Here is a 13640-nt window from a genome sequence, read left to right as displayed (position 1 = left end):
TGATTCCAGAGGCAGGTCACCCCAGCTCTCACCTGAACCCAGGAACGACCATTGTCAGGATCATGAAGTCGTTGTCGGAGGCGCCTGCTGCTGTATATATGTAGTCACCAGCCACCTCCCACCCTGGAACAGCAGAGGCCAAGAGTCAGAACCAGTCACAGCCTCTCAGGACTTCCAGGGCACAACCACCACCAGGACAGTGCCACAGGGACAAAGGACATTTACGGGGCAGATCAAGGTGGAGGGCGTCACACCCCATCTGGTGCTTTGTGCGGTCACTTCCCCCTCAGCAGAGGGGTGGAGTGCTGCCCCCGGTGGGGAGGGCGACAGGAGAATTCTCATCTCCCGCCCCTCCTGGGCACCTTTGTGCCCCCTGATGGGTTTTAGCCAGTGGCTTTGGTGGGAGCCACGTCGGGAGAGTCGCCCTCCACTGCCTGGCTGCTGCTTTAGGTTTGTTGCATTGCTTTAGTGTTGCCGGCACCCACCAGTGCCACCCTCTGGTGTGGGGGCACCAAGGAGCCTGTACTGACACGGCTAGTCCCGGACGACGGGGGAACCGTGCGAGGGATGGTACCAGGATAACTATCACAGGAACAAGCACCCCCTGCCCGGCTGGATCTCCGAGACCCCCTCTCCTCCTCCCCCCTCCCCACCCATGCGGCCAGAGGAGCCCCAGGCTGGCCAACCTCTGAGCCCCCCACACCTGCCCGGAGGAGTCCAGGGCCAGCTGAAGCCGTGCCGCGTCTCCCCTCCCCAGACCCCAAGCTGCCCGGAGAAAAGCGTCTCAGATTCTTCTCTGGAAGATGCTTTTGCTATGCCCCATGCAGGTTCCGGGGCGGCTGAGGCGGCGTATTTGCTACTCAGCTTCCTGGGTTCATCAGTATTCTCTCTGGAGTCCAGGGAGAATACTAATGAATCCCGGAAGCTGAATAGCACATACCATCTCCTCAGCCGCCCAGGAACCTGCATGGGGCATAACAAAACAAAACTTCCCCCCAAAACCGAGCAACCAGGGATCTAGCGGCAGAAGCAGAGCCTCCCCTGGCCTATTATACCCGCCGTCCGTGCCACCGGGACAAAAACCTGGGGCTGGGTGCAATGCAGAGCTGCCCACTCGAGGGCCATCTTCATCCTGAGAGCTAACCAAGCCCCCGCAGCTGCAGCGTCTCCTGCATCGGGGAAGCACGGCCAGCCCCCTGTGGAAAGCACACTGGTAAACGCCCCTGCACAGGTACCTGCCATCCCTTTATATTCAAAGTTGATTCCGCTAAGGACGGTTGTCTCCATGTTAGCCGGCAGGGTGTTCCACCACTTGTACTCGAAGCCCAGCGCCGGCTCGGTCCCAGCAGCACAGCTGATGCAGCCTGGGAGCAGAGGGAAACCATGTTACTCTAGTGCAGCTTTGGAAGCGGGTGGAGAGCGCTGCACTTTGGCCATGGATTCCATGCAGCAGGAGCAGGAAGGTGCAGTCTCCAGCGGTCTCACTCCCAGTCCGTGGAGGGGGCCAACTTCCAGGGCACGCTGCCTCCCTAGCTGTGTGTGCAATCCATGGGGACACATGGCGGGACGCACACATGGAACAAGCAGAGGAGGATGGTCAGAGGGGGATGCCAAGGAACAGGATCCAGTGGCCGGAAGCTGAAGCTAGAGAAGCTCAGGCAGAGATAAGGGGCAGATTTTAAGTGAGGGCAATTACTCAATGGAATGGTTAAGGGATGGGGTGGATTCTCCAGGACGGGATGGAGTGTTTCTTTCTCAAATCCAGCCTCTGGCTCAACCACAAGCTATGAGTGAGATGCGGGCGTCCCTAGTTCTCTGCCCTGTGCGAGGCAGGAGAGCCAAATGCTCCTTCTTGCCTGACAACACGCCGAGGAGACGGCTGGGGGTTCTGCCCCTTTCTGTGCAGGGATCCCTTCTCCATACCCCAGGGCCCTGACAGGGAGCTAGCCAGGCCTACCCTCCCATTTAGCAACATGGGAAAGGCTGGGCTGGTGACTCACCCCAGGTCAAGAACTCAAACCTGCCCTGATTCCCTGGCCCACGGAGCATGGCTAACGGGGAGAAAACCCAGGCTGTGCCTTGCTGGGAGAGCCGAGCTCCAGTCCTGCCGGACTCAGCCGACATAGACAGGAGGCATTACCGGAGCCGTTGGAGTACGAGCCGGATGGGCAGGGCTCACAGGCGCTGGAGTTGGTTTTGAAGAACCCAGGGTTGCAGGGTGGGCACTTGGTTTTCACCCCTGAGGGGGGCAGTTGCATGGCTGTAGGCAGATCCTCGCTGCAGGATTTTGGTTCTGCCCACTTAAACATTAACTGAGTCTGGAAGAGCACAGAAAGCAGGTGAGAGTAGGCATGGCCCAGCCTGGGCCTGGCAGGGACACTTGGCAGCTGGTGTGAGCTTGGTGGGGAGACAGAAAACGAATCACCTCCACAAGGAGACGCTGTTGTACATGGGACCCCCCCCCCAGCAGTGTGCAATAACAGCCATCACAGCTGGGCTGAGTAAGGCCCCACAGGGGCTCCGTGCAGCGGGTAATGCCAGAGGAGATCCCTGGCAGGGTGGTCAGCGCGTACACACTCCCATCGGCTACTCTGCACTCTGCCCAGCACACTCCCTGGGGAGGCGAGTGGAGATTTCTTCTGAACCAGAAACCACCCTGATCCTGAAGGGAAGCCCCCCCACCCCACCGCAGGCTGGCAGGCAGCAGAGCCAGCTGCTGCCAGGATGCAGGAGCTGTCGTGCCAAGGCTTTGCAGTTCTACGCCCCTTTCACTGGAGGATCTCCAAACTTCATGCAAAGTTGTTAACCGACCCTCACCATGGGCCTGGGAAGCGCATTGCACCCAGCTGAGGGTTTTTGTCCCGGTGGCCACATAGCAAGGCAGAGCAGAGCTGGGACCAGGAGCCAGCAGCGCAGACTCCCAGAGCCCTGCTCCCACCCCCAGGACTGTGCATTGGGATGTAAAGGGGCGGGGCTTTAAACAGAGCCAGGGAGCTTGATCCTTGGCTGCTGGGAGCTGGTGGGGCAAAGGAAGGCAGAGCAGCCCTTTGGCTGCTCTAGCTTATGCTGGTATCTCTCCTCTACACACCATTCTGCCAGCCCAGGATCCCCACAGCACATGGCACATTCCAGTCTGTCTCCTCCAGGCCCCGCCATGCCGCCAGGAACACCAGACTCCCTTTGGGCTGAGGATCTGGTGCCATTTTTAACACGAATGCTCCCAAGGGGATGAGGTGAGAAGTGCTACGTTGGACCTGTCCCTGACCTGGGGAGATGGCTCAGTGCTCAGGACACCCACCCAGCACCCGAGAGATGTGGGATCATTACCCAGCTCCGCCAGAGACTCCTGAGTGACAGGTCACTTCGGCCCTCGGGGCCCAGCTGTATGTGGGAGAACAGCTTTGTCCTGCCCCCCAGGGGCGTGCGGGGAGACATGTGGCAAGACTGGGAGTTGCTCAGACCCCGCAGTGCCCGAGAGCGCTGGGCAGCGGCTGAGCGTTCAGAGGAGAGGGCTTGGGACAGCTCAGCACTAGAGCAGGCTGAAGAACTGTGTCACGGCTGCTCCCACACCGACAAGGCCGTTTGGCTGAAGTGGAGCCGTGTGGAGAAGAGGCTGGTTTCTGGCAATCGCTTAGGTTTGTGTTGTTATCAAACCCCACACCAGCCCCTTGACTGCAAACGTGTGTTTCCAGAGAACAAACGAAAATGAATGGAGAAGAGACTCCATTTCCCGCCGGCCGTACTCAGGAGCAGGGTGTGCTGGCAGGTCCCGCTCCAGGCAGTGCCACTATGCCGCAGTCATACTCGGCTCTAGCCTGCATGCAGGTACTCGCACAGGTGCCTTCCCAAGTCTAGCTCACTTCCTGTGACGAAGTGGGACTGTTAATGTTTTCCTCAGTTTCCCCTATGCAGTCCTTAAGTATCTAGGTGGTGGGATAAGGGTGTATGGTTGCTGCAGAGCAAAGGGCCAGTGTACATAAATGCCTGACACACTGTCTCCTAGCAACTGATGGCCTGGGCCCCTCCTCTGCAAAGGTGCCAACTGAAGGTGTTGGAGACAAAGGGATCAGATGACCTCCTGGCCTGGGAAAGAAACAAAGCCCAGAGAAGGAGGGGCTGGACCGGAGTTTGGAGCTAGCTGGGGACTGGAAGGGAGGGCACACGGGGGTCTGCCTCGCTGGGCCCCAGAATGGACCCGGCGGAGAGGGCCCGTTCGCTGGACCTATAAGCTCTGTTTTAGACCGTGTTCCTGTCGTCTAATAAACCTCTGTTTTACTGGCTGGCCGAGAGTCACGTCTGACTGCAAAGTGGGGGGTGCAGAACTCTTTGGCTTCCCCAGGACCCCGCCTGGGCGGACTCGCTGTGGGAAGCGCATGGAGGGGCATATGCTGAATGCTCCCAGGAGAGACCCAGGAGGTGAAGCCATGTGAGCTTTTTGCCCTGAAGACGGTCTGCTCCGAGGGACAGGAGGCTCCCTGAAGTCCTGACTGGCTTTGTAGGGAGCAGTTCCAGAGCATCGCCCGGGGACTCCATAACAACTGGTGGCAGGGGTGGGATGTACTGCACCCCGTGAATGGCGCTTCTTGCAGTAAATGACTGGGGAACAGTAAAACAGGGGGGATATCAAGGACCAAGCATGGTGAAGGCTCAGAGAGGGACGGTTTCAGGGGGCCATTAACCCCTAGGAGTGTGTGACCAGCGAGGAGGACTGTTGGAGTAACGGGGTCCCCCTGAGGACTGCAGTGAGCAGTCTCAGAGGCGGAGGAGCTTGCCGCTCGACCCTGGGAGAGAGAAGGACTTTTGCTGTATAACAGGGTTCCCCTGGGGATTGTAGCGAGCGGTCCCAGGGGTGGAGGAGTCTGAAGCTCAACCCTGGCAAAGAGGTGGTGACCACGAGAAGGGCTGGCACACTAGGGGTTCTTCCTGGAAACAGTGGGGGAGCTGAGAGCACACAGGCCTGTGAGTCCAAAGAAACTTGGGAACAGCGGAGTGATGGCCTATCACCATCTCCTCAAGAAGGACATTGTGATCCTGTGCAAAAAGAGAGGGTTACGCATTGGGAAGTTCACCAAGGCCCAGTTAATCGTGAAGCTGGAGGATAAGGACTGCTCTAAGGAGCAGATTCCTGACCCAGACGGGGCTACAAGAGGATCTGGGAGCAGCTGGAGCAGTAGCCAGGCATCCCCAAGAGTCTGGTCCCCAACCAGACGGGGGTCTTCACGATCGGGTTCCCCATCAGGGGATCGGAGACGGATGGGAGCTGAGTCCGAGAGGACCATGAGAGAGAGCAAGAGCCCGAGGAAAAGCTGCAGGAAAAGCAACAGCAGCATGGACTGGTGATGGTGGAGCGGAGAGGCATAGGGGGCTCTCCAGGAGTGAGTGGGCATAGACCCTGGGCTGCCAGTTCTGCAGGGAGCCTCGACACTAAATTGCTGCCCTGGTTAAGGAGGGAGGAGATGTGGATGCCCACCACACGGCCTTCACGCAGGCTGGTGATTTGAACCAGGGGGACCCTGCAGAAAAGCCCCAGTATCTAGCTCCCTTGCTGGGTCCCAAGGCCATAGACGCTGTCAGCCAGATGGGTGGGGTGGTGGACAGGCTCCCACTCCTGGCCCGGCCAATGTGTCTGCGTGGAGTCTCCTGGGCTCAGGCCCCTCGAACCCCCAGAGGGAGTGGAAGGTGATGGTCAAGGGGGGGGGGACATGCCTGGGGTGGCGAGACCCTGGGACAGAGAGAACTGTTGTCGGGCCCCGGGTGGTGCAGCCGCAGATGCTGAGGGGCTGTGTGACCTGGGTGAAGGTCCCAGGGATGAAGCCCCTCACCCTGCCTATGGCCTGGATCCCTGTGCAGACCCAGGAGGATATCAGCTGTGAGGTCCTGTTGAGGGGGGTGACTGTCTCTTTGGGACAGGATCCAGGGAACCAATTGGCTAAGATGGAAATGGTCAGTGAAAATGCAAATGACCTGGCTGGCAGAAAGGAGGGGCTGCTGGGCTCAGAATACCTGCCTACCTGTAACCAGACCCCTGGGGCTGAGTAGGATGGAGAGATGCTCCCCGCCCCCCTGCACACCCGAGCTCACGCTGGCTCTGATGCTGTAAGGAGAGCAGAGAGCTCGCTGCCTGGCCCCACTGGGACAGCAAGGGCAGCGCTGAGCACGGTGGGAGCTGAGACCCCAGCTGAGTGGGGGGACACACAGACAGGACAGGTCAGCTGCCAACCAGTTTTGCCTGGTCCAGACATGCTGCTGGGAAGTGATTACACAGCAGGGAGGGAGCTACCAGGGACAGGGCTCGGGGGACTGTAACCCCAGGCCCAGCCAGCAAGACGGAGCAGGTCCCACTCCCTTCCCCAGCAGCTGAATTCCAGACCGAGCTGCAGAGGGATCCCTCCTTGAAGAAGCTGAGGGAACTTGCTGGCCACAGCGCTTTAAACCCCCGTGGGGAAGGCTGGAGGGACAGAGTCCTGTGGGAGAAGGGATTCCTGTACCAGGAATGGGCTCCCCAAGGGGAAGTAGAACTGTGCGGAATCGGGAGGCAGCTGGTGGTGCCCCAGGAATCCACAGGGTTCTTCCCTTTCAAGCTGCTGTATGGGAGGAAAGTGAGGGGACCCCTGGACCTGAAAAGGGAGGATTGGGAGGAGAAGGGGGAAGACCCCCTGGTGGATCTCTTCCCTGAGGTGGGAGCCAATCTCCCCATCAGGTGTTCCCCATTCAGAGTCACTGGGAAAGTAGCCCAGAACCTGGAGAGAGGTCAAGGACATGCTGGCTTTAGATGTGATCCAGCCATTCAACAGCCCATGGGCCTCACCCGTGGGGCTGGTCCCCAAGGAAGACGGGATGATCTAGTTCTGCGGGGACTATTGGAAGCTTAAAGCCATCACAGTGTCTGATGCCTACCCCATGCCTAAGCCTGGGGAGATTCTAGACAAGCTGAGGGGGATGGAGAACTTGGCCCTGGCGTACATCGATGACGTGTGTCTTTAGCCAGACCTGGGAGGGACATGTGTCCCAGGTGAAGAGGGTGGTGGGCTGCCTCAAGGAGGTGGGATTGACTGTAAAAGCTGGAAAGTGTAAGGTGGGGACGACAGAGGTTTTGTATCTGGGCCACAAGGTGGGCAGTAGCTGCCCAAGCCCAGAGCTGGCCAAGGTCAAGATAGGGGCTCTTAACCAAGAGAGCCCGAATCGCAGCCCTCCAGACCAAAGTGCTGGGAGAAGACCCAGTCCCAGTTTGAACCCCAGGGGTTTTGGGGTGGCAAAAGGGCACGGGCCACATAAGCCTTCCCACATGCGGCCTGCGAGTGCCATCAAGCGCACTCGAACTAAGGGAGGGCATGAAACTGGAAGGGCCTGGTGTAACTCTCACCAAGGAACGGGAGAGATGTTGGGGCATCCATGGGAACGTTGGTGGGTTCGAACTTCCCCAGGACACTGGCTGCAGTGACCCCGCTCAAGTCGGTCTCGAAGGGGGGAGAGATGTGACGAAGTGAGACTGTTCTTAATGTTTTCCTCAGTTTCCCCTATGCAGTTCTTAAGTATCTAGGTGGTGGGATAAGGGTGTATGGTTGCTGCAGAGCAAAGGGCCAGTGTACATAAATGCCTGACACACTGTCTCCTAGCAACTGATGGCCTGGGCCCCTCCTCTGCAAAGGTGCCAACTGAAGGTGTTGGAGACAAAGGGATCAGGTGACCTCCTGGCCTGGGAAAGAGACAAAGCCCAGAGAAGGAGGGGCTGGACCGGAGTTTGGAGCTAGCTGGGGACTGGAAGGGAGGGCACACGGGGGTCTGCCTCGCTGGGCCCCAGAATGGACCCGGCGGAGGGGGCCCGTTCGCTGGACCTACAAGCTCCATTTTAGACCGTGTTCCTGTCGTCTAATAAACCTCTGTTTTACTGGCTGGCCGAGAGTCACGTCTGACTGCAAAGTGGGGGGTGCAGAACTCTTTGGCTTCCCCAGGACCCCGTCTGGGCGGACTCGCTGTGGGAAGCGCACGGAGGGACATATGCTGAATGCTCCCAGGAGAGACCCAGGAGGTGAAGCCGTGTGAGCTTCTTGCCCTGAAGAGAGTCTGCTCCGAGGGAGAGGAGGCTCCCCAAAGTCCTGACTGGCTTTGTAGGGAGCAGTTCCAGAGCATCGCCCGGGGACTCCATGACACACCCCTTCCCTGACTGCCGCCCCCCCGGGCTGTCTCACTTTCGCTACGCCTCTGTATTTAAAGCAGGACAATGGCTGGGAGTACGCAAACCCTAACGGCAGTGTAGAGGAATTGGGTGGTACCCCTTTAAGTACTTAGTGAGCCTTCCAGTGGCCCTCGCTGTGTTCTGCGCACCAGGAGACCCCCGAATCGTTCAGCGTGTGTCGTGAGGCCCTGTACGCTGCCTACACTTAGTGCCACGGTTGTTCAGACCCACTGTGCCCTTCATATGTAAAAAGACACAACCCTAACCAATGGGCCAGCAGTGGGTTTGCTCCCATGGAGTCAGTCTGCTTTCCCCAGGTTTGGGTGTGAAAGACACACCCAATGGGGGAAGCTGCCCAGCTCTCCGCCGACAGGGCAGGGAAATGGTCAGACCAGTCTGAGACAGAGCGCTGCCTGACGCACAAAGCAAACACACGGTGCGCTCTCTGCCCACTGCAGGCTCTTACAGGGTTGGGCGTAACAAAGGCAAGTCAAGGTTTGCAGACAGGAGCATGACTTAAGTAAACTGTGTCCTTTCAATAGCTAATGCCGGTCAATGCTTTGAACATGAACAGAAGAGCACAGTGTTACTGCGGTGCTAAACAATAGAAACTTGTGACTCCCGAGGCAGCCCTGTGACAATAAGGCAGACTGGCCGGCACGTACCTCTCCACTGGCGTCGCAGACCGTGTGTGTGTAGAAATAATCCTTATCTGTGCAGGGCGGACGAGGTTTGCAAGAGCTAGAGCCTTGGTCTTTGTTGAGAAAGAAAAAGATTGTGGTTAAAACTAAGCAATGAGAGCAGTGCAGCCCACTCAATCCCAGAAGCACAAGTAGCATGTGCCGCGAGAGAACAACGTTGGCTCTTCCTCAGCATTCACACCCTCCCATTAGCGTGTCCAGGGTCTCTCACGTGATGTGGGGCTTGTCTATGATGCACAGACTAGCTGCTGCTTGCTGATTAACCCTTCCGGGGTCTAATGGTGCGTATTCCCCCCAAGAGTCACTGTCAAGATGCACTGACTATGTGCTGTATGTTTATCTACCTAAGGTGTCTTCCGGTTCCTATTGCTGGAGTAGCCTTTGGTGTGTTTCTCCTCACATCCCCAGTGAGGCAGGGCAGGGCTGCTATCCCTGTTGGACGGACAGACTGCGGGAGGGGAGAGTAAGTGACTTTCCCAAGGCCTCTGCCACTGAACTACTGCATGACCTTGGACAGGTCACATCCCTTTTCCATGCCTCAGTTTCCCCAACTGGCGATACTGATACTGACCTCCTTTGTAAAGTGCTATGAGAGCTAGGGACAGTATTACTGTTGTGACAAGTTCCCGAAGGTGGGACTTTCCTGGGCCTGCTTTCATTTTGATGGGATGCCCCAGAGAAGTCTGCTGGACTTCGAATGACCTGCTGCGCCACATTCTCCAGAGTCAGAAGTTTCTGGTAAATGCACCATTCCATTGCAGGAATGTTGTAACAAAATCGCTCCCCTTTATAGCAGGCCTGAAAAACTGGAACCTCGGGCTCCCCTGCTGGCTCCGGGGCAGGGGGGACAAACTGTTTCCAAGCAAACAGAAGGGGGTTGGGGGGGATTTTAAACATCTGAGCAGAGTTTTCTTTTGTAAAACCAGACCTGTTCTCCCCCTCCCCCCGGTTTTGACCTGGGCCCCCTTTATCTCACCCCTTCCCCCATAGTTTGGGAGAAGGGCAACAGAGGTTCAATCCCATCTCTCTGTGCAGGGCTCCGTGGTCATCTCTGGGGACGCTGGCATGGGAACAAGCAGGAAAACCAAAGCAGCCACCTTCACCCTTAGTTTCAACAGCAGTAAGGGGGTGGGGGGAGGGGACAGCAATGCCCGGGGACGAGTCCAGGGTCTAGGTCAGCCTCCCAGTGGGCACTGCCGGGGGTGAGACAGGTGCAGCCGGGAGATCCCACAGGTGGGCAGGGAACAGGAAGTGATACACCGATGGTGATGCGCTGGCAGCCCCTGCTGCTCGGGGCGGGTTTGTAGTGGAGTGAGAACAGCACAGCTGGGCCACGTCAGAAGGTCCCAGGGTGCCTAACGCAGCAGCTGTGTGTCGGGTTGCAGGCCTGGGAACACACAGCCTGTTACCTGAGTAGGTGTCTGGCTCACACCGCTGGCAGGAGGTAGCACCCTTGCTGGAGTAGGAGTTGGCTGGGCACAGCTGGCAGAAGGAAGATCCCGAGGTGGCGGCGTAGGTGCCCGCTTTGCAGGGGAAGCATTCCGAAGTGAAGGCCACCCCTGGGGCAGGAGGGAAGGACACCAATTCAGCTTGGACTGTGGCTGGTGGGGAGTGGCTGGTGCGATCGTGCAGTGGGTGAGCGCGTACCTGTGATGCCAACGTTCCGCACCAGCACGGGTTTGGGGACCTGGGACCACACGGAGAAGGCCGTGGTTCTCCAGTACAGCACGTTGTTACCGCGACTCAGTTCCACCTACGAGATTAAACAAAACCCCCTGGGGGTAGGTCAAATCCTGGCAGGAAATGGGACGTTGCTTTGCAGAGTCCAAAGAGGCACTGGCTGACACAGAAATGGGGTGATACCCAGTGGTTAGAGCAGGGACCCAGTTCTGATCTCACTTGGTTTCAGACCGGTGCAGCTCCACCAAGTGCAGGCACTCCCGACTTATAGCAGCGTGGGCAGGGACAGAATCAGAGTCTAGCAGTCCTGCACTCAGCAACAGATCATCTGTCGTCCTGGGCCTTCGAACCAGCTGTGCTGACAGAGGGAGTGCTGGCTGGGACACCGGGGATATCCCCTGTGGCCACCATTTTCTAAGTGAACAGTCACTCTGGGGCACTGAGTGTGACCCCAGCAGCTATTGGTTGGATTTTAACTGATCACCCCCAGTGATGGGGAGGAGGGACCTTTGCCACTCCTCCAGCAGCCCTGGGACACAGGGTTAGCTCATTGGCTGTGAGTGCAGATGTGGGTCTCCACAGCCTGCCAGCCATGCCCCCAGCTGCGCCACGCTGTGTGGGGAGATGGAGGATCTTGCAGTTGCCTCCTACTTACGTTGTGGGACTCCCATCCCTTCTCCGTGGTTCTCATCCACCGGGACTCCTCCACGGTCGGCTGGCACTGATCATTCTGAACCTACGGCACATGGAACTTGGGCTGAGGATGCAGTTTTGGCAGGTCAGTTCTCAGAGGCATGCTGCTGGGTTCTTAGTGCAGTTTCTCACCCCACTGACTGTTTTTGAAAGGACCCTTCCACTGCCATCCCAGTCCCCTGCCACAGGGCAAAGCCATCAAACTGGGCTCTGTGAGATGGGTAACGTACACAAGCCCTAGAGCATCACACGAAGGACGGACATCAACTGTAGGGACCACCCACAGAGGCTACATGTCCCAGCATGCAGTGCTCCACCCAGCAGCTTGAGATGGAGCACTGCATGCTGGGACCTGGAGTGTTTGTTTATTAACCTGGAGAACAGCCCAGCCACACTTTGGCCATCCTGCCCTCCGGGTCAGTGCAAGCAGGCGGCACTCCCAGCAGTTGGGCACCAAGAGAATCCTGCGGGCAACCTTGAACCACCTCCTGCCGAGCCAGAGGGATGGGCAGGGACCCCTCAATGCACGTTTCCTCTTGGGGCTGTGACAGCAGCTGGACTGTCCCCCGCTAGTGGCATCTGAGCCACGTGAGAGGTCAGGAGCCTGCCCCAGCCATGGCTAACACAGCTGGGTCAGGTAGCTCAGGCAGCAGAGCAGGGGTGGGCAAAGTTTTTGGCCCGAGGGCCACATCGGCGACTAGAAATTGTATGGCAGGCTGTGAATGCTCACAAAATTGGGGTTGGGGTGCGGGAGGGGTTGAGGGCTCTGGTTGGGGGTGCAGGCTCTGGGGTGGGGCTAGGGATGAGGAGTTTGGGGTGCAAGAGGGTGCTCTGGGCTGGGATTGAGGGGTTTGGAGAGCAGGGGGGTTCAGGGCTGGGGTAGGGTGTTGGGGAGAGGCTCAGGGGATGCAGGCTCCGAGTGGCACTTGCCTCAAGCGGCTCCCAGAAGCAGTGGCATGTCCCTTCTCCGGCCCCTACATGGAGGCACAGCCAGGCAGCTCTGCACGCTGCCCCGCCCGCAGTCACCACCCCTGCAGCTCCCATTGGAACGCGTAGGAGCCGGAGCGGGGCCATGCAGTGGCTTCTGGGAGCTGCATGGTGCGGCTCGCGGGCCAGCTTAGTTTGCCCACCCCTGCAGTAGAGGCTCACGTGTTTAGGTCCCAGGTTCAATCCCTCCTGACCCTCCCAGGGTGTGCATCAGACCAGCCCTTGGAGACTGATACGGGAACGTGTCCCGGAGAACTCCAACGAGGAGCAGCAATCCAAGGAGACGTACAAAGAACTCAAAGACGATGCTGCTGTCCGGGTAGATGTACTCGAAGGAGACAGTGCCAGACTGCTTCAGGTTGACAGCGTACATCAGGGTGGCTGTGCACTCGTCTGTGTTGGAGGCAACGTAGTCTCCCAGGGGCACCCAGGTTGAGCTGGAACAGCGAGAACAGCACGGCAGTGAGCAGAGCACCGAGGCCAGACGCTGCTCAGGGAAGGGAGAACTACAAGCACAAAGTGAGGAACAGCATCGCTCACCGGGGGGGAGGAGCGACAAGGCCCCGGGGTGAGACATTCCCAGCCTGCCCCATGGAGCACACAGGCCAGACTGTGCTCTCAGTCAGGTCAGTGCAGTCACTGGCATCACCAGGGATTTGCAGATGTGCTCAGAACGGCATAGCTGACTAGAAAGGCCCCGCCCTGAGCACTGTGATCACTGCACCTTCTCTTAGCGCATCTTCTTCGCTAGCATGTCACATGGCAGGAAAGCAGCATGCTCAGTGACCTTCCTTCCTGCCCCACCGCTGGTCGCTGCTCTGAGCCGAACAGACCGATCCGGCCCTATTGGGAAGAAAGGGGACGAGGCTCTGCAGAGCTGCATCTGCTCTGAGTGTGCCCGGAAGTGGGATGAATAATTAAAGTGACGCTAGAAGTAGGTTACATTTGCAAGTTGCATAAACGCTCTCGCTAGTGCCATGTCGCAGTCTTCCAGGGAGAGTGACTCATGAAAAGCCTGTTTTCGATTGAAGCCTTCGATCTGAGCCTTCTCGGCGCGGGAAGTGATCAAAGGACAGGAGAGAAACGAAGTTGTGCGGGACGGCAGACTGCGAGTGGTGCGAACTCAGCAGCAGGAAGGAGACCTAAAACCTGCCTGAGCCCTGTCTACATTCAGAGTTGCCCTGGTTTAACTAACGGCATGTTACTGAACTCTTAATTAGATTTAAACCAGGCTTAAGTAAATTCTTTGCCAAATTAAGCTAAATCAATGTAAACCTGGCTTAAATTAGCAGTAATGCAACTGAATATAGACAAGGCCTTAGTTTCCTCCAGCAGCTGCAGTTAGCGATAGTGCCCTCCTTCACCTCCAAAACAGCTGGGTAGGTTGCTGTGGGCTGTTGAAC

The 13640-nt window shown here is 57.9% G+C and overlaps 1 protein-coding gene across 2 annotated transcripts in view; it reads right to left on the bottom strand.

Annotated features, from left to right (window-relative positions):
• The window catches only part of ELAPOR1 (endosome-lysosome associated apoptosis and autophagy regulator 1), a 94481-nt gene that overhangs the window by 40657 nt on the left and 40184 nt on the right, over positions 1-13640 (bottom strand). For both annotated transcript variants that reach the window (XM_054026796.1, XM_054026797.1), the window contains 8 exons: positions 12527-12674; positions 11213-11293; positions 10525-10630; positions 10287-10436; positions 8842-8930; positions 2141-2318; positions 1236-1364; positions 33-123 (listed from right to left, as the gene is read on the bottom strand). In XM_054026796.1, coding sequence (XP_053882771.1) covers positions 33-123; positions 1236-1364; positions 2141-2318; positions 8842-8930; positions 10287-10436; positions 10525-10630; positions 11213-11293; positions 12527-12674 — 972 coding nt within the window. The remainder of the gene's footprint in view (positions 1-32; positions 124-1235; positions 1365-2140; positions 2319-8841; positions 8931-10286; positions 10437-10524; positions 10631-11212; positions 11294-12526; positions 12675-13640) is intronic.

Source organism: Malaclemys terrapin, chromosome 4 (genome assembly GCF_027887155.1).
Source record: "Malaclemys terrapin pileata isolate rMalTer1 chromosome 4, rMalTer1.hap1, whole genome shotgun sequence".
NCBI classification, from domain to species: domain Eukaryota; kingdom Metazoa; phylum Chordata; order Testudines; family Emydidae; genus Malaclemys; species Malaclemys terrapin.
Note: the sequence above shows the minus strand (reverse complement) of the source record. Positions and strands in the feature narration are given on the sequence as shown.